The following is a 24,365-nucleotide window of genomic DNA, read 5'->3' as shown; positions in this document are numbered from 1 at the left end:
TCAAGTCCGTCGTCATTCCGTCGGCTCCTCTAATAATATTCCATTTTAATAAACATATTCGCGAGCTCGGATTTCTCGCCCGCTCATTCGACATGCTGTCCGCGTCCCGCACCCGCTCAACCGTTACTATCATCACCATCGTCGTACATCCGACTGCTTTTTTCAGTCGTTTTATCCACGCCGATCCCGATCGCACGTCGATTGAAAATCAAAAAAAATTTTAAAACGAAATAATATTACAGGTACACAAATGAATCTGCGGCGGCGGAGCTCGCTCTCTCAATTCAACGCGCTAAGCAATCTTCGCGGTCTCGGCCAAAACTCGATCTCCCCGGTACGTAATACCACAGGTGTGTGATAATAATTATATAGTACCTATATTTAAATACACATGCATACACGAAAAAAAAATCGTTAAACTATTACACTCAAGTTTTTGAACTTTCCTATAACGCACTCGTTTATTAGTTATTACACTTGGCTTCGTCGACGTATCTGTCGGTATATAAATACTTCGTATGTACAATAATAATACATGTATAACATAATATACACTACTTATTATGGTGCCTATACCAACGGAAAGGATAAGAGTGTGTATTATAATACTTGTGACGTATAATTATAGGCAGGTCGAGCTGGCGTAAAAACTGCACGTGGTCGCGATAATATCGGGTTTGTGCTGCTCTAGGACGATACGATATTACAATTTATAACCATATTTACAGGAAGATTTGTTTTTTAATCTAAAGAGATAGGTTTTTAATTTTCTCTGTTAATTTTCAATTGTATTTTCAGTTTTATGGAGTAGAAAATTAAATTTTTTTCATAATTTAAATGGTATTTGGAATGGGACTTCTCTTACTACTTATAACACTATTCAGTATTCACATATCTATTAACATATATTTTTGTATATAAATTAAGCGAATATTTATAATCTGTACATACGAGTACCTACACTATACAGTTAATATAAAAAGTAATGTATGTAAAATAAGATACAATAACTGAGTGGATTGAACGAAGATGAGCATTCGACATAACTACTTACTTAAAATGAATTCTATAAACACAGAATAGTGACCGAACCAATATGCAAATATAATCAATTATAATTTAAACGTTTTTAAAATATCAAAAGGAGTGGTGCAGTTATAGTAGTCAGTAGAATATTATATGGCGATCATCAAGCTAATTTCATCTTCGTACTATTTTGCCACATGCCTATTTATTGACTATGTCCAGATATTTAGCGTATTTTAAGTAAAGACAAGTTAAGGTTATAATATTCACCTAACACCGTCCGACTAACACGTGTAATATAAATCATATAATATTATCATCAAGTGGGATTTATTACTCGAGACTATCATCACAGAATAAATTAATCAGAATGGACACTGATAACTGACAAGGAATTATTATATACTATGAGTAGCGTATGGGGGCATCTGATGGACTAATTCGTCTTTTTGCGGAGGAAAGTCATTATGACCATATATATATATTATATAGCAATAATATTATCTTCCTCCAACAAAATGGTAGCTAATTATTGTTAACGTTGCAGTGTCCAGAGGCTTCTATCATGAAAGGTTCTGCAGTCGCGCGTCGTTTTCTATAGTACCTTTGTAGGTTTAACAAAGACTGCGCAACCCGCACAAAAAAAAACGACGTAATAATATTATATTATAATAACATGTCGCGAGACTATTCATTACCTACCTATATACGTTAGGATAGGCGACGTATATAACTATAATAATTATAATATAATAATACTGTATGACTATAATATAATATTATTATAGGACTCGGCCATACTCCCGCACTCTACTATAACATGGTGTAGCTGATAGTAATATAGGTAGGTACCGTATTTATATATTATGTTACACGCGTGTGTGTGGTTATTGGGTTGTGGAAATTACACGTTATCCTGCGCGCGCGGCAGAAGACGGCGTCAACGTGATCCCTAACTTATATATATATATATGTATCGTTGCCGGCTCTAATGAATCGGTCGGTAATCTCGGCTGCGGAGATGGGTTTACACACGCGTATTTATGGCGAAGTATATTATGGGTACCGCGTTACCTTAGGGTGGGTGTACGCGCGTACGTGCACTGTATAATATTAAACATGCCTATATAGGTAATAACGATTGTGCCGAGACACACGGCGAGAAAAAGAATAAAGGTGAAAAAAACTGAGAAAAATAAATGGAGTGTAAGGACAATCCGGCCCTACACGCGACGGACCGCGGACCCTGTCGAAACTCGAACAAGTGCTATCATTCCGGGTACCCAATACCCGCAAATAATAACAAATGGGTAATTTAAAGATTATATATTATTGGTAACATCATAGACTCGCATACGACGGCGGCAGTCGTAATCGGCGAGCTCACGTTATGAAGTATGATGATGATGTGGTTATTATATGCTATATATAGGTATTACGGATAATATACTCACTCTCGTGGGTCTTCATGTGTGCTCTCAGGTTGCAGGCGAGGGCGAATTTCTTTTGGCACAGTTCGCAAGCGTGCGGTTTGTCCCCTGAAACAAACAAAAATTACAACCTTTAAATATACGTCTTACATGCCTATTATTTTCGAAATATAATATCATATATTTGCGTGTCTATATAGTTATCTACTTTACGAACAACGCGCAGACTGCAGTTATCGTCGTGTGTCAATAAAAAATAGTTGATAATATAACACGATGAGTATTTTACGATATTTATGTATATACGTAGGTATATGTATATTGCAGCAAGACGAAACCTTAATCCGGATTAAAATATATTATATTATAATATTATACCGTCGTCGATTCGTCTTGTCCGGATCGGAATGAATATCACGATTCCACTCGTCGAGAGAAAACCTGCAGCGGTGGACCATAATAATAAACACATGAAATGGGTTTCTCTCTCCCTCTCTCTCTCACTCTGTCTTCATATGCACGTAGTACACGTCGTAAATATATTAAATATGTATATGTATATAAAAATGAATGTGCGTTTCGGTGAGGCTTATAGAAGTGGAAACTACTGATCCAAAATGTATAACAATATTCCTCGTGACTCGGGCAGTGTGTTTATAGCTATACACTTTTCATCCCCTATAGGTTACTATATAGGTGGTTCCCACTTGACTTTCGTTTTTAATCCCTAAAATCGAATATTCTTTTTGTTTTTATAATATAGAGTTGCTATTGGCTACTGTTGGTATGTTTGTAGCTTAAAAACTGTACTCTACCGATTTTGGAGAAAATGTCAAAAGTTTTTTTTAGTGATATCAATTCGAGTTTAGACTTTAAAGAACCTATAGCTGGAATCACTTTCAATTCGGTGTATTTATCAAATGCTAAATCCAATGCTGCACAGGAGGATTTCGTCCATCTCGAACAAATTAGTTTGTAAAGCATAATATGGTAGGCCAACACCGATTTTCTAGTGAGTTGAGATACACTACAACTAATAATAGATACCCAGATGTAATGCTGTATTTTGCATATTTTGTTTGTTTTTTCCTTGGCAAAGTCACGTTTACAGCAGTTATAGTATGTTTATATCAAATACATATAAATAAAATATTTATATGTGTATGATTTAGATGGTATACTATTTCGTTGACGAGTGTCTAGCTAGTATATATGATGCACAGAGAGAGGAGGGAGAGAAAGAGAGAGAGAGAAACTTCGTCTTCGTGCCCGACCACGTGATCGTATGACATGTGACTACGTGTGACGTGCCGTGATGGCTCGGTGTCGTCTCGATGAAAGGGTTTATACATTATACAATAATATTATAACAATTAATAATAATATTATTATTATTTGCGAACGGGTCGATTCGCTCACCGCCATCCGCCACTGCCGCCCCGGTCGTTTCGAGACGATTTTAATTAGACATCTCATTGTTCAATTCAAACGTCACGTTGCCGCGGTATAATAAGGCGAAGAAATTTCCTCACCCCACCCCTAGCAGTATATCGCCGTCGTTTTGAATGGCACTAGTCGATGCCTCCTCCGCCGTCACTATACAAAGTACCAATACACATAATACAATATATACGCGCATATACATATTGTCGGTATATATATATACGTATGGATACAGAATGGGCACAATCGCCATCATATCCTACAGCACTAGAGACCATCTGACCGGGGGTTTCTTCTTATTTGCTCAGGTTCAATTCGATTTTCAATAAATGTCCGTCGTCGACGCATATACAGATAGGCACTTTATAATGTGCAGAACTGCAAGTGCAGTCGATCGCTGCAGATTTCCCAATAACGTTGATAGTATATACGCACCGACTGGGGACTATACTCGTATAGTATACCGATCGTCATCCGCTTGTGCGGTCGGTCCAAATATTATTATATTGTCCGGCGAAATCGACAATATTTCAGAACATGATATTATAATACAAAATATGATACCTGCAGTGGTGTACATATTTACAATTGGCGGCGGTGATCTGGAAATGGAAGTTTGCCATCGTGCGAGACTCTTATAAACACGAACGAAACCATTTATAAAGAAAACACTATCGGTCTATGCATGATATATATAGGTATAGCCGGTATAGGCACACATATGCAGATCATCAGTTTTATCCATATCCGTGATTTATTACATTATTTGTGTGTGGGAAGTGGAAACTGAGAGTTGCTTGTATTTTAATAGATGATAATAATACATATTACCTACGTATATTATATATAATATGCTTATAAGCGTTCGATAAATCGCGGTTTCTTTTTTGTATATATTGGTCCTCATTATATATAGTATATATTATCATGTACATTATATTATACGCGTTAATCTGGCGCGTCAACATTATAAATTTATAAGACTCATAACCGCATTACCATCGTCTGCATAATATGGCTATGTATAGTAGCAGATCGATCGTGTTTTTTCTTATTCGCTTCTAACACATACCTCCCTACTTTATATAATATTATGCTTTATTTTAATTTATGTTCACCCGTCGATCTGCCGCCGAGCACATCATCATCGCCGTCTCGTATATTACAGGACCAGTATGCATCTTTCGGCCACGGTCGAGTGTCGACCGCGGGCGCGGAAATCACAGCCGCGCTCATATAAGGGGGGGGGGATTAAATATATAAATATAATTTCCACACTTATATATATACGCACAATACTATTTCAATAATAATAATATATGCGTGTAATATATGTATACGTTGTCGTCGTGTACCGGCCGATAGTATAATAATATAACGATAATAATACAACGTTTCATTACGTGTACACGGCTACTATATAGGTACTACACGCGCGTAATAAACACACGCTAAAAAAGAAAAAGAAAAGAGGATAGATTATATTATATTATTATAATAAATATTATGCATAGGTGTGAGTGTGTGTGTGTGTGTGTGTGTGTGTGTGTGTGAGTGTAATAGCTGGTGCCTATATGTATATTAAAAAATATAAAAGGTATAAAAACAAGAACAGGTCGGATCGCTCGGGCCGGTGCGTATAATACGTATGTAGCTAAATTACGACGGTAATTATTATTCCGAGGGGAGAACGGGTTTGACCACCCTCCCACCCCAACCCCTCCCTCTCTCCCATGGTTCCGACGACTTCGTCCAGCCCCTCGTGTGCCGCGGACGCCTTCGAATCACGCTCGCGCATAATTTGTATCAGCGGTAGCTGCATCAGCAGTCAGCCCGCTACCATATACCTGCTGCAGATAACGACCGAGGTACCGCGGTAGCTGCACGCGTGGGACGTCTTCCGTTGAGGGGTGTGTGTGTGTGTGTGTGTGTGTGTGTGTGTGTGGGTGTGTATGTGTGGCAAGGCGCCGCTGCGTAAACAGAACGAAAAATCCAAACAAAGAGCGTTTCACCGAGTCTTAAAGGTTTTCCACACTTAACACGGCGACCATTGATTTCGATTGGTATAATATCGATTTGCTAGATGGAGATCGAATCGGTTTTCGGGCGGCAGGAGCTCCTGGAACCGACTATAATATCTATACTCTGCAGACATGCGCTCCACACTCTAAGTTAATATTATTTTATCGCACGACTGTTTTCCGGTTTCTTCTCCAAGATGTCGGTACGTACATATACGTGGATTTGTTATTAACGTTTTATTGGTATATGTTATAATAAGAAGAAGCGGAATGTTAGGTTATTAAAACAAATACTAATGACGGGGTGTTGTCGTACCCATGCAGTTACCGTTCAAACTCAGTTATGCCTCTGCCGAAATTTATTACACGATATTATATAATATAACAATAATAATAAGTCATCGGACTCAAGATCCTTGTCGGGACGCGTGCGAGCGGCAGGTGTCACGAAAAGCGAGGAGACACCTGCTGCAGCACCAGTTGATGCACCTACATAGAGAGAAACGCGACTTTTCGGAAGCACTCGTCAAAGTCTCCCGCCATTTATAATAGTCATCATTGTTATCGGCTAAACTCACGAATAATAAATTATTATTAAACGTGGCAAGGGAACAACAGGCGGAGTTTCAAGGATTACAAATCTTTTCCAAAACTTTTATACGAATCGCTGGAGCGGCGTAGATACCCGGCGACAAAGTGGTGTACCTATTTTTAAATAATATATTATAATAAGTTGGGTATAAACTATATTGGACGACGACGGAAACATTCCATCGGGCGGCTTCATCGGCGGTGCAGGACGGACGATATTTAAATATATAATAATTACCCGGCGACGAGACCGGGTCGTGTGTCACGCGTAAATCAGCCCCGGCCAATAATAATCTACCGACTGGCATGTACGACGGCGACGTTATAATACACACGTACCTTTATTATTCTTCTCTCGTCTCTCTCTTTCTCACTCCCTCTGTGGCTCTGTTTATAATATATTATATGGGACGCAGGGCAGATGTAAGCGGCAGATAAGTGAACGGTGCACGACCGTGTTTATGTTAATGAACTGACGGCAATTACAAGTTAATTTACTCGAGGGGCTCCTGCTCGATTGATAAATATATACGTATAATAATAGCTCTGTATGCGTCGCGTCGCATATACGTACATCTATTATATTATTATTTTCTATCCGTTTTGTCCAAGCACCGCTGCTACGGTTACGCGCGACGAGAGACTACTGCGCAGTGTTCACCCCGGACTGGGCGGCGCGGACGACGAGGAGAACAACCTACTGCGCGCGATAAGATATAATAATATTATAATAGTCCTTTTCTATTATTTTTTATTATTATCGCACCATTATTCACCCGGCCTTCGTGCTTCTTCGCTCCCATTTTCTGTTTAAAATATATAATATTATATAGGTACTTAATAACAGATATAGTAGAATTGTTATTATTATGTCCCGTGCACAAAAGATAACCGCGACCGATACGCGCACATTATACATTCAAATACGTCATATTGTATAATGTATAGGGCATAGGTATTTAATATACATATTATTATTTTACACTGTCTGAATTCAAACTTTCAACACTAAAATAGCATTTAACCCTGCACATAGTTAGCAAGTCAGCATAACGTTAATAACATCATTATTCGTGTGTGAATTCGTCTCTGCAACGCGCTTTCCTTTTTCATAACAATTACCCAACGACCATTGTTGCAGAGGGTTTAATTCAAATAAAATAATAATATTAATAAATGGTTTCTGTAGGTGATTTCTCCGTGAATAAAAAATTGTTTGATACATGTTTGTGCGCATATCGGGTTAGTGTCATCGATTATAGATGGTGGGATATTATTTCGTGTAAAATTTATAAATATTAAATGCGTGTGCTTAAAACAACACTTGCGCGATCCATTTATCATAATAATCGTATGAATATTGATGCCATCATCGTCGTCGTCGTCACCGTCGTCCGTATACTCAAGCAGCGGCCAGGGACGTGGTGCCCGGCTCCGCAGCATCCCCTTAAGCACCTGCGCGAGGCCGTGAAACGACATCATTGGTTTTCGGTTTTAATCCGAGAGTGATCATATAATTATATTATACGTAGGTACATACTGCATGTTTGGAAAAAAACTGGTATTATATATAGGTAGGTATATTAAAATGTGCAGACGACGGCGATCGGTATCGATGACGACGACGCAATTTTTACGTGTAGGTAAAAACTATACGGGTACGCGTCGCCGATGACGAATACCAAAATCGTTGTGACAAAGACGGAACACGTCGACCGCGTACCCGGGACACATGACAAATGACTGCGGTCAATTCGGACGGAGGAGAGTATAAATTGAAAAAAAAAAGTAATGCCCGCCGCTGTTCGCCTGTACCTATACGTATAATGTTATACGAAGCTATACGTATTTCGAGCCACAGAAACGAGAAGAATGAACCGGTCTAGACGTTGTAACGTTATATTATTATCGCGCGAGCGAGCGTGTGTTTGTGTTTTTTTTTTATATACTATAATATACAGTCTCAAAATTAATTTGGACACACCGGGAGAGGTCACACGCGCAGCTTATGGAATTCTGTAGTGCCCTTGAGACGTTCTTTTGGGGGCTGTACACGACCCGTCTGCACCTCCCGTCTTTATAACGAGCACGTATCTACCTATTGGTATATAACGACGACGTCCGACGTAAGTGCATCACGCGGTTAGGACATCGGTTTTCGCCTGTCGATTTCGTGCGAAAATCTCATGAAATTCCGATACGTATGCATAATATGTATAACGTATTACATATATAAGAGCGCTACCTATAGGCTTTTCATGGATTTTTTATTATTACATATAAAATATAGTCTCTGGTCACATTTTTGTGACCCGTTTCACTGTGATACAACGCGACATTATATTCAATATATTGTTGATATTATTTTACTGGAGATACGGTCTTTATAGCACACACACGCATGTGTTATGTGTATTAACGTTCACGTGATTACCGCAAATACGTCGATTATCGTGCAAAATAATAAAATATAATATATTATAATGCATATAGTATTATGCATATTATTATGCGAGGTGACAATTGCATCAGATAAAACCCGCGACCTTTCTACATACACGGGCCACTCCTGCAGGTATCTATGTTTATTATTATGATAGTTATGTATATGTATATTTATAATTGCGGACATGTACGAGAGGTCTAAATAATGTCTTGGACCTAACCACGTCGCAGTGAATTAATCACAATCGAGAAAAAAAAAACTTTTATAGTAGGTATCTTATAAATATTGTATAGCTGGTACATGCGGTATCCCCTATATAATCACTGGCTGTTCAGTCGCAACCAAACACGCGCGTACAATATTATCAGATCTAATTTGTCACCCCGTGCAGCAACTCGGACGGTGATGATGATTATGATAATAATACACTATAACTATTACCATATATCATATACATGTAATATACCAATACGCCGCCATTATGCACAGCGGCGAGTGTATTGCATAATATAATATATAATTTCAGATATTATTATAAATTATATGCGGCCGTCCTCCACCAGTTTGTATCTTACAGATTTTATAATATAATTTATAAATGATATAGGTACAATCTATATATATATATATATATATATATGGTGTATACTCGCACATTATAATCATTGTAATAAGCTTTACCGGATAAACGCCACCGTCGTACGTCACACCCGTCATAAATCAAGCAGCTTCTCGTTTTGCGGGTTATAATTATTATTATTATCGCTATCGTTATTATATTATTATTGTTATTGCTCGTTATAGTGCGAGCAGTGTTTCTGAACTCATTTCGGTCCGCTTTCGCGTACGTCGAGCGTTCTAGAACTTTATCATTATTATATTATTTTATGGGTAGGTATCTGCGGTGGGTACATGTGCATAATTTATATCACAGCGTTAGAGTTCGGCCAGCTGCAATGAGACGACAATATAACAATAATAATGTGCAGTCCATCTGATAAGTCGACTACGAGATCGACGTCAATTATTACGCAGGGTGCACCCACACGACGCATAGGTATAATACAGAAATGGGCTTTTCGTTTGTCTTCACTAATTGCGCGCGAAAATGGTATATCATTCGAGTAGGTAGCTCAGTATAGCGTTTCTTTCTATTCTGCGCTCCATCGCCAGATTTCGATCGGAAATCTCCTAGGAAAATAATTGACAGTCATCGATGCATCGATCTTGGCCGCCGCCCTATCAATCAACCGCGGGATATGCATATCATATGAGACCGAGACGAAACCGCTACGAACCGCGAACGAAAAATTAAATCTGCATCATCGACGACTTCACAGCGGACGCCGTGTCCGGGTTTCCAGTAGGTTTTTGTCTCCCCGAACGTATATCACACTCACACGGTCAGGTGTGAGTAAGACTATTACAATATTCTGAAAACGCGTAGACTGTACAAGTATTTTATATAATATAATACAAATAATATCATATACCTATACCGTCATATACCGAATGTATACGGTCGCGGTTGACTCGTCGGGCACGCGACGAGACCGTATCATGCGATACAATAATATTATGTTTATAATAAGCTCCCGGAAAAACTGGTTTCGACCGCGTTAGTTCGGTCCATACGAATAATATTATTACCTCCAAACGTGCGTTTTAATAGAAAATCTCTCTATACCATACGGTGTCGCGTGTACCTACAACTGACATCGTCAGGTCGTATCGGTTACTATCGCCCGTGTTCCACTCCTTCATCCACCTCACCCCCACAGCATCAACAAACCACTCGAAAATCGATTCCCCTATATACGATCCATATATGTAAATTATATATCCGAATTCAAATCATATTACTTATATTATTAAAAAAAATAAGTAGCACGGTTTTTATATTCTATTTTTATTAATATATTATTGTAACCCTGCACCTGCAGGTTGCATCAGCAGGTTTCGACTGTGTATATAGTGGTTTTTGATCACGTATAATATTATAATAACACAACTTATACGACGACATTTATACATGATATCCCGAAACTAACCGTACCAAGTGAATTATTATTTACTAATTATCATCGACATTTTTAACGAGAACGATTATTATGCGATGTCTGCAGCACTGATTAATGACTAAAATTAATCGACTTTCGTATTAGCAGAGTATATAGATTATGAGACGCCAGACGCGCATAATTGCTTGCGATGACTCGTAAATGATCCATGCAAAATTGTACTAGTGGGTTTATAATTTATATAATATAATACTGGACCATGAATAATGTTATTTATATACGGTTGTGATAGAAGTTGTTCATCAAACAAAATATGACTACAGAATTTCATACAATTTTTTGTACATACTATAATAACGTTATTACGATATAAAATGAAATAGTATGATGTACACCGCAAGCATTTTTCGAACGATGTTCACCGAAATCCGACTCGACGAAGACGCCTCTTCAACGGACATCGACGCGCTATGAACGAATAGTAAAATACATACATAAATCACGCCTGACGATCATTATTTATGGATCGACTTTTTACCATCTCCATTTCACGTGGTTAATAATAACCCCGGTGATTGTAATGCTCACCGTCGTCAATAATAATAATTATTATTTTCGGCTGCGTAGGGAGAGCGTCGTTGAAAACGAACAAATTAAAAATTACAAACCGCCCGCGTGCAGTTGTATTGTCTTAAGAGTCCACGTCGGAGACGCGACGTGTCCGCAGCGATTGACCACCCGCCGCCGTGGACTTATTATGACCAGGTAATCGGTATGTACCACCGCGGGATCCAGCGGGTAACCACTCCGGCCGTTTATCATCGGAAAGTCGCGGTAATTGGGCCACATAGACGAGAAATATCGTTTGAATAATAACAATAATAATAATAATAATAACGATAGTATTATATTGGTAGGTACACCACACGCGGACGTTTTCGACACGGAGCCAATTATAATAATACGCGGCAACGAGACAACTATCACACTCTCTGCGCCCGCGTACGTGTACAGATTAACAAAAATACCGCTCCATAGAGTAAAACCCATGACCTATACGAAAACGATCATCACGTCGAAATAATTAACATACTCAACGAAGTCGCCGACGAAGCGATTGCAGTTAATTCGTTTTTAAAAACGATAGTATATGCAACACGTCAGCGTACGCTACAATATTATTATTGGATAGTGTCATTTCCTCAGAGTCCTTCTCAAGTCCGTCTGTCATATATTTACGTATATTATTTTAATCCGGTAACGTTTCGACGAGAAAATAGGTAACATTTCATTATCGGTATGTGTTATGATATGGGTGTGGAGAAATGTAAGTATTTTCCCCGGACACAAGACTGTTGCAAGAAAGCTGGCGTTTTTATTTTTATTTTTATTTTTATAGCTTTCTGAACTAAACTATTTCAGCTCGACAAGCAGCTGAAGTTTATTATACATGATATAATATACTTATAGTATCACTTATTATTATTATAGTATTAATATGTAGGTCGATTCAGATTTAAATTATTTTTACGGCTGGTCGGATGGAAACGTACCTAAGTGGTATTATTTGGTTTAAAAAGAAAAATTATCTTTGGATGTTTCTCTATACGCTCCCCATTCAAAAAAATAGTACTAATATTAACTAGGTATTACAATATCAAATATACGAGCAGGCTCTTCGACGCTGTAAGTGAAGAAAATAATGCACGCGGTTGACCGACTTTTGCGCCGATGTCGATTCACAACTGTTGTAAAATATAATATATTACAATACAATATGTGTACTGTAACCGTTGTAACAATGATGTGTAACAGGTAGGTCTGTAACCATACAGTTAGGTATATCTCTGTTCGCCGAGATAACAATCGATGCTCGGCGATATAATAATACCTGTAATTGCGTTGTTTATATTTCCGAATTAATTTCGATAACGAAACAAAAAATCGAAACGAACGATCTATATAAATCATTGCCTTATACATTATATTATATTAAGTGTACGATTCTATCGTCGGATATTGTTCCCGGGCATTCCGCAGGTGATCGCACCCGATCGGCGGCGGATGGTAGTGGGGTGTGCGAGGGCGGTAAAACACACGGCTATAATATAATATATTACGTTGCACAAAATATATACCCGACACGACTATCGCCCGCACCGGTTCGTGAACCGAAAATTCGAATAATATTTCACTCGCCGTCGTCGATTGCATCTAGAGCTGTACCTATTATAATAATATACACGTATTATCGATATCTATGTAGGGACAACGTATTATACCGAGTGATTCATTTAATCTGCTACATGCATTTTTGCAGTGAAAAAAAATGTTTTTTTACAGAGTTAAAAATGTTTTGTACTTAAAATTTATTCATGGTGTCATTACCTCCATATTTTGTTGAACATTTAACATCTTTATTCTCAGTCGAAATACATTTCAACATATTATTGTATTATTAAGGAACAAGGATTTCATAATAATGGCGCCATAATATCAGGAGTACTTTTTTCAGATTATTATTTTGATTTAGTACTTAGTGAAAAACTATAGACTTAGTGTGGGAAGGTGCCTCGACAAAGCTGCAGCAGCTTGAACAAATCTTGCTCCGTGACTAGTGTCTGACAAAAATGTTTTTGTGGCCACTCTGTAATTGATCACTCCGTATATGTTATCGGGATGGAGGAAATCTCCAATCACCCATACCTACCACGTTACATATCACATGACAATTCCATTATATGTTTCTTATATAAGCATAATTGGGGTGTAGGTACATGCGATGGCGATGGCGATATTGATATTATTAATTTATTATAAAGGTATCTCTGACTCGTAGGTAATAATCGAAAGAGAAAAACGCTCAATACTGCCGAGCTAATAAGCCACGTGCAGCAGCAGCAGCCGCGTTTATCTCGGATCGAGATCGACACTGCATTGCACCGCCGGGCCCGCCGCCGCCCGCCGAATCCGAACGGCGCGCCGGTTGAATATTTATTTTCTGTTTCTTTTTCATCAGGCGCCCCCACGACACTCCGCCGCCGCCGCCGCCACCGCCCGGCATCACGCGTGCATGGCGCCTCCCCGAGTAAGCAGCCTCATTCGGGACACCCGCACACACAATCACGACGCCGTACATAATAATAATATTATACAATATCATCATTACGCACGCGTTTTAACGCAGGTATATACCGCGTATACGTTAACATGGTATATTACTACTGGTCACGAACTCGTAGTATTATTATTATTGTAATAGAGCAGCATAGGCAGAAGTCGGTTTATATTTTCTACGTTGATTCTATTGGTTATATGTACTACCGCTCGCGCCAAGTATAGTCTTAGGTATATACATATTACATATTATATATAGGTACATTCTTATATTAATACACGACGTCCTTTGAGGACGAAGAACGCGGCCGCTTATAGTCCCGTATCTATATACCCACTTCGAAAGCAGGAAGAATCTATTATGTATATAAAGGACCTATTTAGCTATTCCATTATACCTATACAGTCGCTTACACAGTAGTTTTTGCGTTTTTAACCATTGCATCGTAATTTTATATTTTGTTATTCAGTAGTTACGTTTGTGCTCTATGCGTCTATAATCTACATAATATGTGATATAGGTACGTTTAGCTTGTATTGTCAATTGAATTTTAAATCAATATGATTCGTATTTTTCTAATAGATTATTTTTTAAATTTGTTTAATAATTATTATATGTTGATTTTTATTGATACTCCGTCACTCCCTCGCACCCAATTAATATTTATAAAAATATAAGATGCCCATAAACTATTTTAGGAACTTTGCAGAGGGTGTGCAAAACTTTGCAGTAGGTAGTTTAAATTCAATTACAAAATATTATGTATGGAGACAATGTCACAGCAGAGTCTTATACTAGGCAGTAATTTATGCATACTTATTATACTTTACTTTTACATTGAACTTATATACACCAATTATAACACTGTCGTATAGTTTGCACGTACTCATATATAATATTATTATATTCGATGACTGCACCCACCCAGCGAACTACAGCGAAGCTCGACAATTTCGTCAACGAGGCCACCGCCGAAAACCGCAATTCAATTATAACGACGACGGTATTATTATAACACTCCATAATAATGACATATATTATTATGCACAATAATAATAACAACTTGGTGAATACGTTATTATTATTATATCGCCAATTCGGGATAGTGTGCGTATTAATACGGCCATGCGGTATCGTTCTGTCGTGATCCGCAGCCGGTCGGACGCACGCGGCTCTCCTATATATACTTTTGTACATACTATACATCATAATATTATTATTATATTGTAAAATCCATAACTCGTGTAGGTTATTATAATTAGTCAGGTTCGGTGTATTTCCAAAATAACGCGTCCGACCTCGAAGCTCTGCCGTCGCGGCGATAAAAACAATAGGTTCAACGATATAATTACCTACCTATAATAATAATATAACATAGGTATATAATATTATTGTAATTAGTAACAATATTGGTCTGTATTGATTTCGTGAGCGCCGAATGCCGTATACCTACATAATAAATTTACAATTATGTGCTGTCTCGTCTTGCGTAACACACACGACGTTTACCAGCACAGTTGTGTACCTACTATATACTATATACCTACTAAATACGTGATACACTGATACCTACTCATATGTACTTGAAAATAAAGTTATAAGTAAATCCAATAGTGTCTTTACGCGAGGAGGGAAAGAGAATCCGAGATGATACATTGTCAGCCTTTAGCCATATTTTATTTTTAGGTTTGATAATTTATTTTACAATAATTATAAATTTTGAAGTCCATTAAGTTATATTGACTGTAGGAAATTTAAAAAACAGATTAATTTTTTTTCGATTATATTATAATATCTTACTCGTGATATACTATTTTGTTTGTTTGATAGTTGACAATAATTGCAATTAGTAAAATGCATGTTAATCTTAAATTTTAAAGTTCAGAGCAAACAAAAATTTTTATTTTTGGTCATCTGCACCTTTTAAAAAAAAATTAAAAATACAACTCTGATTCAATCAAACTATTGTACATATCAAAATATGTTTAAGATCATTTTCAATTTCGTTGTAGTATTATGATATTAAGCAATAAGACTTAAATGCCTCGAACTTTAGTGTATTAATCTACTTAGGTACATCGAACACCTATGTACTTAACTGAACCTATTTTAGAATACAACAACACAAAAATCTGAGTCCTCTGTAATGAAGCGAACAAGCGTTCTGTGCATTGTGCAGTGCATACATTGTATAATACACGTATACAGTATAACTTCAGTAAAGCGCTCCACAGAGCAATTAGGGGCGTTGTACTTTTTATTAATAAAAATAGTTATGTATACACAATTTTTTTAGTGGAACCGGATGTGTATAATATCTTATAAATAATAATTGTAATGCGTACCTCTACTTATATTTGTTGGAACACGAGTATACGCGCGCTCGTAAACAATGGCGACCTATTCACCCGATGCGATATCATTACGATTCGCTACAAGCGTGTAGTTTTGTTTTAACAACCCGAGCAGGTGATATTGTTATTAAAATATATACGTATTATAAGATGTACGAACCGCCGCAGTATCTACGAGTATAGATCGTTAAAATGGGGAAAAAAATGTTAATCCATTTGACAGAGCGCTCGTATACATATACTACCCATAAATAAATATATATAATAATATTACACACAACAATATGTGAAACTGCATCGGATAGAGAGACGACACCGGTGCTGCGGCGGCCGCCTATATATGAGTATGTGCCTAATAGCCAGCGGTGTACATGACGTAATGTGTGTGTATATATATATACCTGTATAAGTACTGAGAAAAACGAGAGATAAATAATAGCGGCGGTGGTAGAGAAAAAACTAATAATATCCAGGAGACGGGGCAAAAAAAAAAATGAAAAGAAGGACCGTATATAATTGTGGACGGACGCGTTTTTAACTAGCGGTTCGGGGCCTCCCATGATAGCGAGCGGCATATATGTGCGGCGGGAAGACAGAGAGATACTAATCTAGTTGCACTCGCCATCATCGACCAGAGGCACCTGCCCCGGCGCAATCGTCTTCACTTATATATACGATATATTATTATTATTATTATTATTATTCACCTGTCCCCCCGACGATTTAAAATAAAAACGCCATTAAGACGGTGGCGGTGGCTCAGGGCACGCGACCGCTTCGCAGTTTGCAGCTGATACTATGGTAAACGCGTGGTGGCGAGGACAGGGGCCATAACTTTCCGAATTTTAACGAGGCCAGTTCGCGCGTATACTATTATGTTGTATTATTATAGGTATTATACGAGCAATTGTATACGATATAGGACCAAGCGAACACAAACATCTACCGGTATATTCGTTTGGTTAGTTATGCGACAATCCACCGCTATCGAAATTATCTAAGTAAAAACCTTTTTCCTAATCTCATCCCGCCCGACGTCATTAAAGTACATAATATATACTACCAAATACTGATGGTACACAGAAAAAACCCCGATAACCCGTCTGCGCATAATACATTTTATAATACCTGTGTACCTATTACGCATGTCGAGTTGTGAAAGCCACCCCTGTGTGTAGGGTTTATAGGTACACAAGGGTGAAGGGATACTACTGCGTACTATTTAAGTATTGGGTTAAGTATTGTTTATTTTGGATCCGAACGCCAATATCCATTGTTTATACAATATATTATGCCATCGTATCGGTAAAACCTTTAAAAACTGTCATAATGTCAAAAGATTTCGAAATTCAATTTGTTTACAATTTATATGTAGTCTCCAAAAGGGATAAGATAGCAACAATAGCGTCAAATGAATTCCTTCAATGTTTGAGTACACACGACTTCAAACTAAAACATTCTTATATGTAAAATAATCAGAGTCTTATACGTACCTAGATAAAATGTTATCACGGACAGCTGCAGTGGATTATTTTAATTCATGAGTCAAAAAAATAACATACTATTATTCATTATAATTTATAAGGCCTCGCATTTTAATGCTCTAATAATGCAAAATAAATGTACTAATGATTTAAAAATCTAAAAATTGCACTTCAAACAATCTATCCTCTTTATTTTTGATAATAGACTATTTTATATATACAATAATGAGTACACTTATTATATTTGGTAAATAAAATGTATGAAATAAAGTTATTTGACTGGTGTACCTACTCGTATGATTGAATCTGAAAAAAAGTTTTAGTCCTACTTCTAGAAATTACTGAAGACATTTTTTGAAATATTTTAAAAGTTAAAAATCGTTAAGTAATCCCCATAAGTAATTGAAAAACATGAAATACATTTGTAACTAGGAACTCGTATCATGTCAGGTTAGGTTAGGTCAAAAAATACATTGAAATCCGAGCCATAAATAATATATAATAATAACAATATATCGCATAGAGTAATGCCTTACAGTACCTATACCTATATATACAGTAGCCGATCTCCGGGCCATCCCGCACTCCGATCACTTGCTCATAACGGTCGTTCTGAACCGCAGACCGGGTATAATACCGAAACACGGTATCCGACCGAGAATGATGCGATTCGTCGACATCGCCGAACCACGAATAAACGTATACGACGATCTCGCTCATATAATCATACGGACAGTAATGCACGGCAGACCGATTCAATTACTCGTGCCGCCAGCAGTCGCGAACCTCACGACGAAAGCGCTCGGTAGAAGAGGAGCGACCGTATAGCAGTTATCGACATGTCAACTGGTTTACCGGACCAGGAGGCCCCGTGGTCAATATTGTCGGCGCGAGCGTTACAGTCGTTCTGAAATTCCTTGCCGCGCACCCGTTGCTGTAATGTGCATATGATTTCGTCGCATATTATATAATAACGATCGGTATGTATGTATACATGTATTAATATAGACACGTGTAGTTTAATATTTATTATTATTATTATTATTATTCGTTTTAATCGAATGCTGCATATTATTATTATATTACAGTGATCCTACCCGGCAGAGTCTCTTTGACGTTTACGACGAGGTTCCCATGAGTCGCTCGCGCGAGTATAGATCACACGCGCTCACACAACCATATAATGTTATTATATTATAACGTCCAAATACCCGGAGACGGGTAGAGAGAGAGTGTGTGCCGGCTATCTAAAGGGTCGGTCAAAAAGACACAGCGTATATTGTAATATTGAGAAAACCAACGTTCGACCGGTCCTTCGCGGACGCATATACCTATATATTATTATGATGGTTATGACCGGCGTAATTGCGGCCGTAAAATATCGAATTTATACTACCGGTAACCCGATGAAAACATCAAGTCGTTTTATGGTCCGCGACCAGATCCTCGTTTCGACGCGTTGTGACCTCTTCATCGGCGAAACGTTTTCCGAAATCTATATACATAGGTACAATATACGTCGTACCGTTACGTCGGCGCATTATATATCCGTGTCCAAGAGGATAACGAATTATAATGGCTGGTATTATGACTGCCACTGAAAATCTAATATATAATAATATGTATATTGTATATATACAATATATAGGTAAAGGTACGCCATAAACGTTAATTTATCCGTGTTCAATATATTATGTAACATAATATAGATGTGTGTATAATATATATAAATGATACTGTATAGTGACCGGAACTTTCGTTTTGATATTATTTCGACGGGAATGAAGACCGTACTTGAACCATTCTATCGATAAAAAATTATAGATATAGATCCTGTTCGCTATAGGTTCATTTACTCGAGATCTACGAGATGTGGCCTTTTGCAGAGTGCATGGTGCAGTGCGTTATGAAAGTGCATAATAATCAATGCATTCGATCCGAGGTAATATATTATATTACTAAACTGCAGTAGGCATAATATTATATTTTTATATAAAATCGTCAATCGACGAAGGTAATAACTTTCGTTTTGTTTTTCGATTGGGACCAGCTGGTTGGTGAATCCTGCCTGAACTACGCCATGTCTTCGAATACGAAGACGTTTTTCGATGCGGGTAAAGATGTAACGTTACCACGGTTACTGACGACGACGCGATCGACCACAGTATTATCACGCATTGCAGACAAGCTCTCGAATATAATATTGTATCGCATTCTATTATGTGTGTATCCTGCGGGGCAACGAAGAGCACGGTGACAAAATGTGACGAAACGTTCCCACGTGAAATCATATACATATACTCAAGTACCTCTGGCGGTAAAAAACGATTAATCTATGATATTGGTTTTTTAAATTTTTATACACTCGCGACAGGTGGCGCTTAATGTCAATCATAATTACAACAAATAATAATATTATGATATATAGCGTTATAGCAGCGTATTTGTCCGTGCAACGTGCAAACGGGTGAGTGGGCCGAAGTACGATACGCGTCCTAAGGGCGTCTGGAGACGATCGCACAATAATAATATATTGTTGTTTTATAATTATTATTATATTATATTATATATTATATATTGTCGTCAAATGCGTTTGTCTGCAGACGATATAGTATACTGTATACAGCATATAATGACGATAATATTCGGATGATCCGCCGAGGCGACGATGTGCTGCAAGTGCAGGCAGTGTTTTTTATGTATGTTATTATTATTACTATTATTGTTATACAATCGTTCCGGTCTTGGCGCCGGCTAAAACGGTAAGCAACCTGCCGCCGGCGGCGGTGGCGGCAAAATAACGAAATGTATACACATACATACCTATATATTATTACTATATATACGCGCTCACAACGCTCACACGGAGGCAACACCGTCATATCAATGCCTCCGTCGTCGTAGTATATAATAATGCTCGGGGGGCACTGGTTGGTATGTATACGTGCGTGTGTGGGTATAGTACATATATATATAATATACAATACACACTGCACCGTGGTTTATTATTTTATTATAAAAAGGTGGCGGCGCGTTCAATTATTATTATATTATTACAAGACTCGAGGTCCGTATAGTCTTATGGCCGTGGCTAATACACATCATCACTTCATAGTGCGCTCGCTTATTATAAACCCGTGCACACGATACATAGGTATACGCGGGTATACATATGGCATATCGTAGTTACACGATGACGATGATGATGATTATGACGATGATGATAATATAACAACGACAAAAAGAACTACAATACTACCCGAAGCGAAAAAATCCGGTTACCTATACCTTTATGATATAATATATGCGCGTACGCATAATACGTATGTACACATATCTCCCCTAAAGACACGACTGTCGATTATGTGATGAGTCTCCCACACGCGCGTCGTTTGTGCGACGTATACGTATACGGTATACATAAATCCTACAGAATATTATGTACTACACGGCCGAGTCCGTGTAACAATAATAAAAAAAATAACTAGAGTTTTACTGTGGATACGCATTTGTTGACCCAGGTAGGTACATACGAGGTGCAACTCATAACCCCCGACCGATATAATATAGGTTAGACTTTTTTTACCTCATCATAATGCTATAACACCCACGCTCCTCTGTGCAGCATGTATTGTGTATGCGGAACACCTATTAGCCGTTGCTATTCATAATATATACCGCATATTATATAATATTATGATTACTATTACGTACACGCGATTTCTGCACCCTCCTCGGAGTCACACGGGTGCAGTTAAGGTAGGTAACTTTATAATGAGAAAAAAATTATGACTACCTGTTGGTACTTGGGAAAGGTGTACCCGTACAAATTTCGTGAAAAATTTTTTAGTCTCGGTGGGTTATTATAAAATATATCATATAATATGATATAATGGCGTTTCGTGTCGGCAACATCTGCCGCCGCCGCGGTGATCTGTTTGTTCCAGAAATTACGGTATTATCGAAATGTAAGTTTATATATATATATAAAATAATATAGTTGAGTGTACGTGTGAGTGTGTGTGGTGAAAAATAACATCCGACGTTTTATTTTTTATTTTTTGAATGAAACGCAGCGGACCGGCCGGTACCGTTGCCGCCACTGTGATCCACGAACACCCCAAAATAACAATGATTCCTACTTCTTTTCTTTATAGACGTTATAATTTGTTTTACCCGGACGAATAAAACAACAATGTGATGAGGCGGCCACCGTCGCGCCGTGACGACTGATTGGCGTGACGAACCAACCGCTTGCGTCTTCGACGTCGTCGATCATTGTCAAAAGTGGTAAAATCATCCGATTTTTCGTCAAATAATAATAATAAAAGAACTCGCGAGTAGGTCGCACGTGTGTATAGCAGTCGATCGTATTATTATGTTTATAACTATGCCTATTTATTATCTACAAATAAGTGTTAATATAATAAAATTAAGGACGGAAATCGATATAAACGCTTGGAGGTACCTATAGAGCAAAGCAGGACTATAGTTTAACTATTACAATATTTCTTTTTACAAGAGCGCTCAGTGTGATAATATATTATAATTTATTATTGTGTAGAGCAGCGCTTATGGCGAATTCGACGAAAGCGGAGCGGCGATGACATTATTATAACATTATAATATTATATCGTAGAACGGGTGACGACGATTACGAAAATAAACTTGGTGAATTTTATAACGCAAACACACACATGCGCGAGTATAGGAAAAAAGAAGTTATATAAAACGAGTTTTTTCCTCGTCTTCGTTTTTTCCCCTCCGTAATTATATATGCGAGTCTCACGGGAACGGTATATATGGTTTTATGTACCTGTATACGCGATCAGTAGTAAAAAAAAAACTAAAATAAAAATACTAAAACGGATAATAAAAAAAAAACTTGCGCGGCGGTGACACGACGGATAAAAAAAATGGGGATTCGATTTGTATTTATTTAATTAATTTGGTGTAAAAATATCATAAATGTGATGGCGCCTACACGTAGATTTTCCCACGAAAACGTATTTTTAATAATATTATATTCACCGTGTGTGTATGACTATACACACATAAACACGAATATATATTATACAGATACGGAACTGCGTGTGTATAATATTATGGAAATGTGCCCGGTAGGATTTACGGTCGTGTTTATTGTATGTTACAATATATTTACTAATACGTGCGTTATATTATAGTATATACTATATACAAAGGTACAGTGCCTATATAGTTTGGTAGCTATGTATATTATATATAATATACATGTCGGATTCGCATATATACATCATTATTATACAGCCTATTCGTACAGACTGATAATATTATTATAATGCGCTACAGTTAGGTATATAGTAAATTCATGTATAAACAGGCACATACGGTGGCGAACGGACGTGTTTCAAGTTCAGCAATATTACGGGAGGTGACTGGAGGACTTGCGCGCGTACGTAAGGTAGCGGCTCTCGGTTCGGGCTAATGGGAAATAATAATATTATAACCTGAAAACCGGTTGTAAATCATCGTTACCACCGACCGGCTAATATCGCATAGTACGTATATTATAGATTATTGTTTAGGTATATTATTATTATAACGTGTCGCCCAAGCTCTTGTTTATATTACTAATAGTATTACTAATTACTATTATATCTCTAAAATTGCTATGAATCGTAGTTTTTATTATTATTATTATTTTTACTAATCATACAATGAATACATTGTATTATTATTATTATTATTATTATTATTATTCACGAAATAAGCGAGAGATATTAATTATACAAATGGTAAAAAATAAGAGTGTTGAGTTAAAGGGGTTTAGATTGGATGGATGGACGGAGAATCGGGGGTCGCACAAGGTTCAAATGCCAAGTAAATATAAGATTACAAAACATGTTATAGCAATGTTATAGGCAACAAATCCACAAATGAAACTAATTTTTAAAACGTTTAAAAATATCTGATATAGATCAATTTACAGTTAGGATTATAGGTACATTTTATTATAATGGTGCTGTAGAGGTTATCAATTGTACATTACATGTTATATTAGCTATAGGTATAGGTACATATTTTAAATATTTTTCACGACTTTTGTGTGTATGACTCTTACAACTTTTTACGTACTGCAGTGTTTGTGTAATACAGTGGTTATTATATTATGCACATCATAATTAAACATTTATATTTTTTAATCTATTAATAGATGCATGGATGGAGATTCGGGTGAAAAAATTCCCAACATGACGTCTTCCGTCAAGTAAAGTGTACACGAAAGAAATCCCGAATTGTTCAGTGAGTAAACTCATTTAGGTGTTCTTCACAGTCGCTCTGTATATATAACGTGTAAGAATACATAATATATTATTAAATATAGAAAATATGCGTGTCAAACGTTCGGTCTGTTACCCACCGTTTTTTTTCTTCCCATATACTTCGTT

The 24,365-nt window shown here is 37.3% G+C and overlaps 1 protein-coding gene across 2 annotated transcripts in view; it reads right to left on the bottom strand.

Moving 5' to 3' along the window:
- The window catches only part of LOC111034801 (zinc finger protein 235-like), a 97,004-nt gene that overhangs the window by 3,620 nt on the left and 69,019 nt on the right, over positions 1-24,365 (bottom strand). For both annotated transcript variants that reach the window (XM_022316173.1, XM_022316175.1), the window contains exon 7: positions 2,481-2,564. In XM_022316173.1, coding sequence (XP_022171865.1) covers positions 2,481-2,564 — 84 coding nt within the window. The remainder of the gene's footprint in view (positions 1-2,480; positions 2,565-24,365) is intronic.

Source organism: Myzus persicae, unplaced genomic scaffold (genome assembly GCF_001856785.1).
Source record: "Myzus persicae strain clone G006 unplaced genomic scaffold, MPER_G0061.0, whole genome shotgun sequence".
NCBI lineage: Eukaryota > Metazoa > Arthropoda > Insecta > Hemiptera > Aphididae > Myzus > Myzus persicae.
The sequence above is the reverse complement of the archived record's forward strand: the minus strand, read 5'-3'. Positions and strand labels throughout refer to the sequence as shown.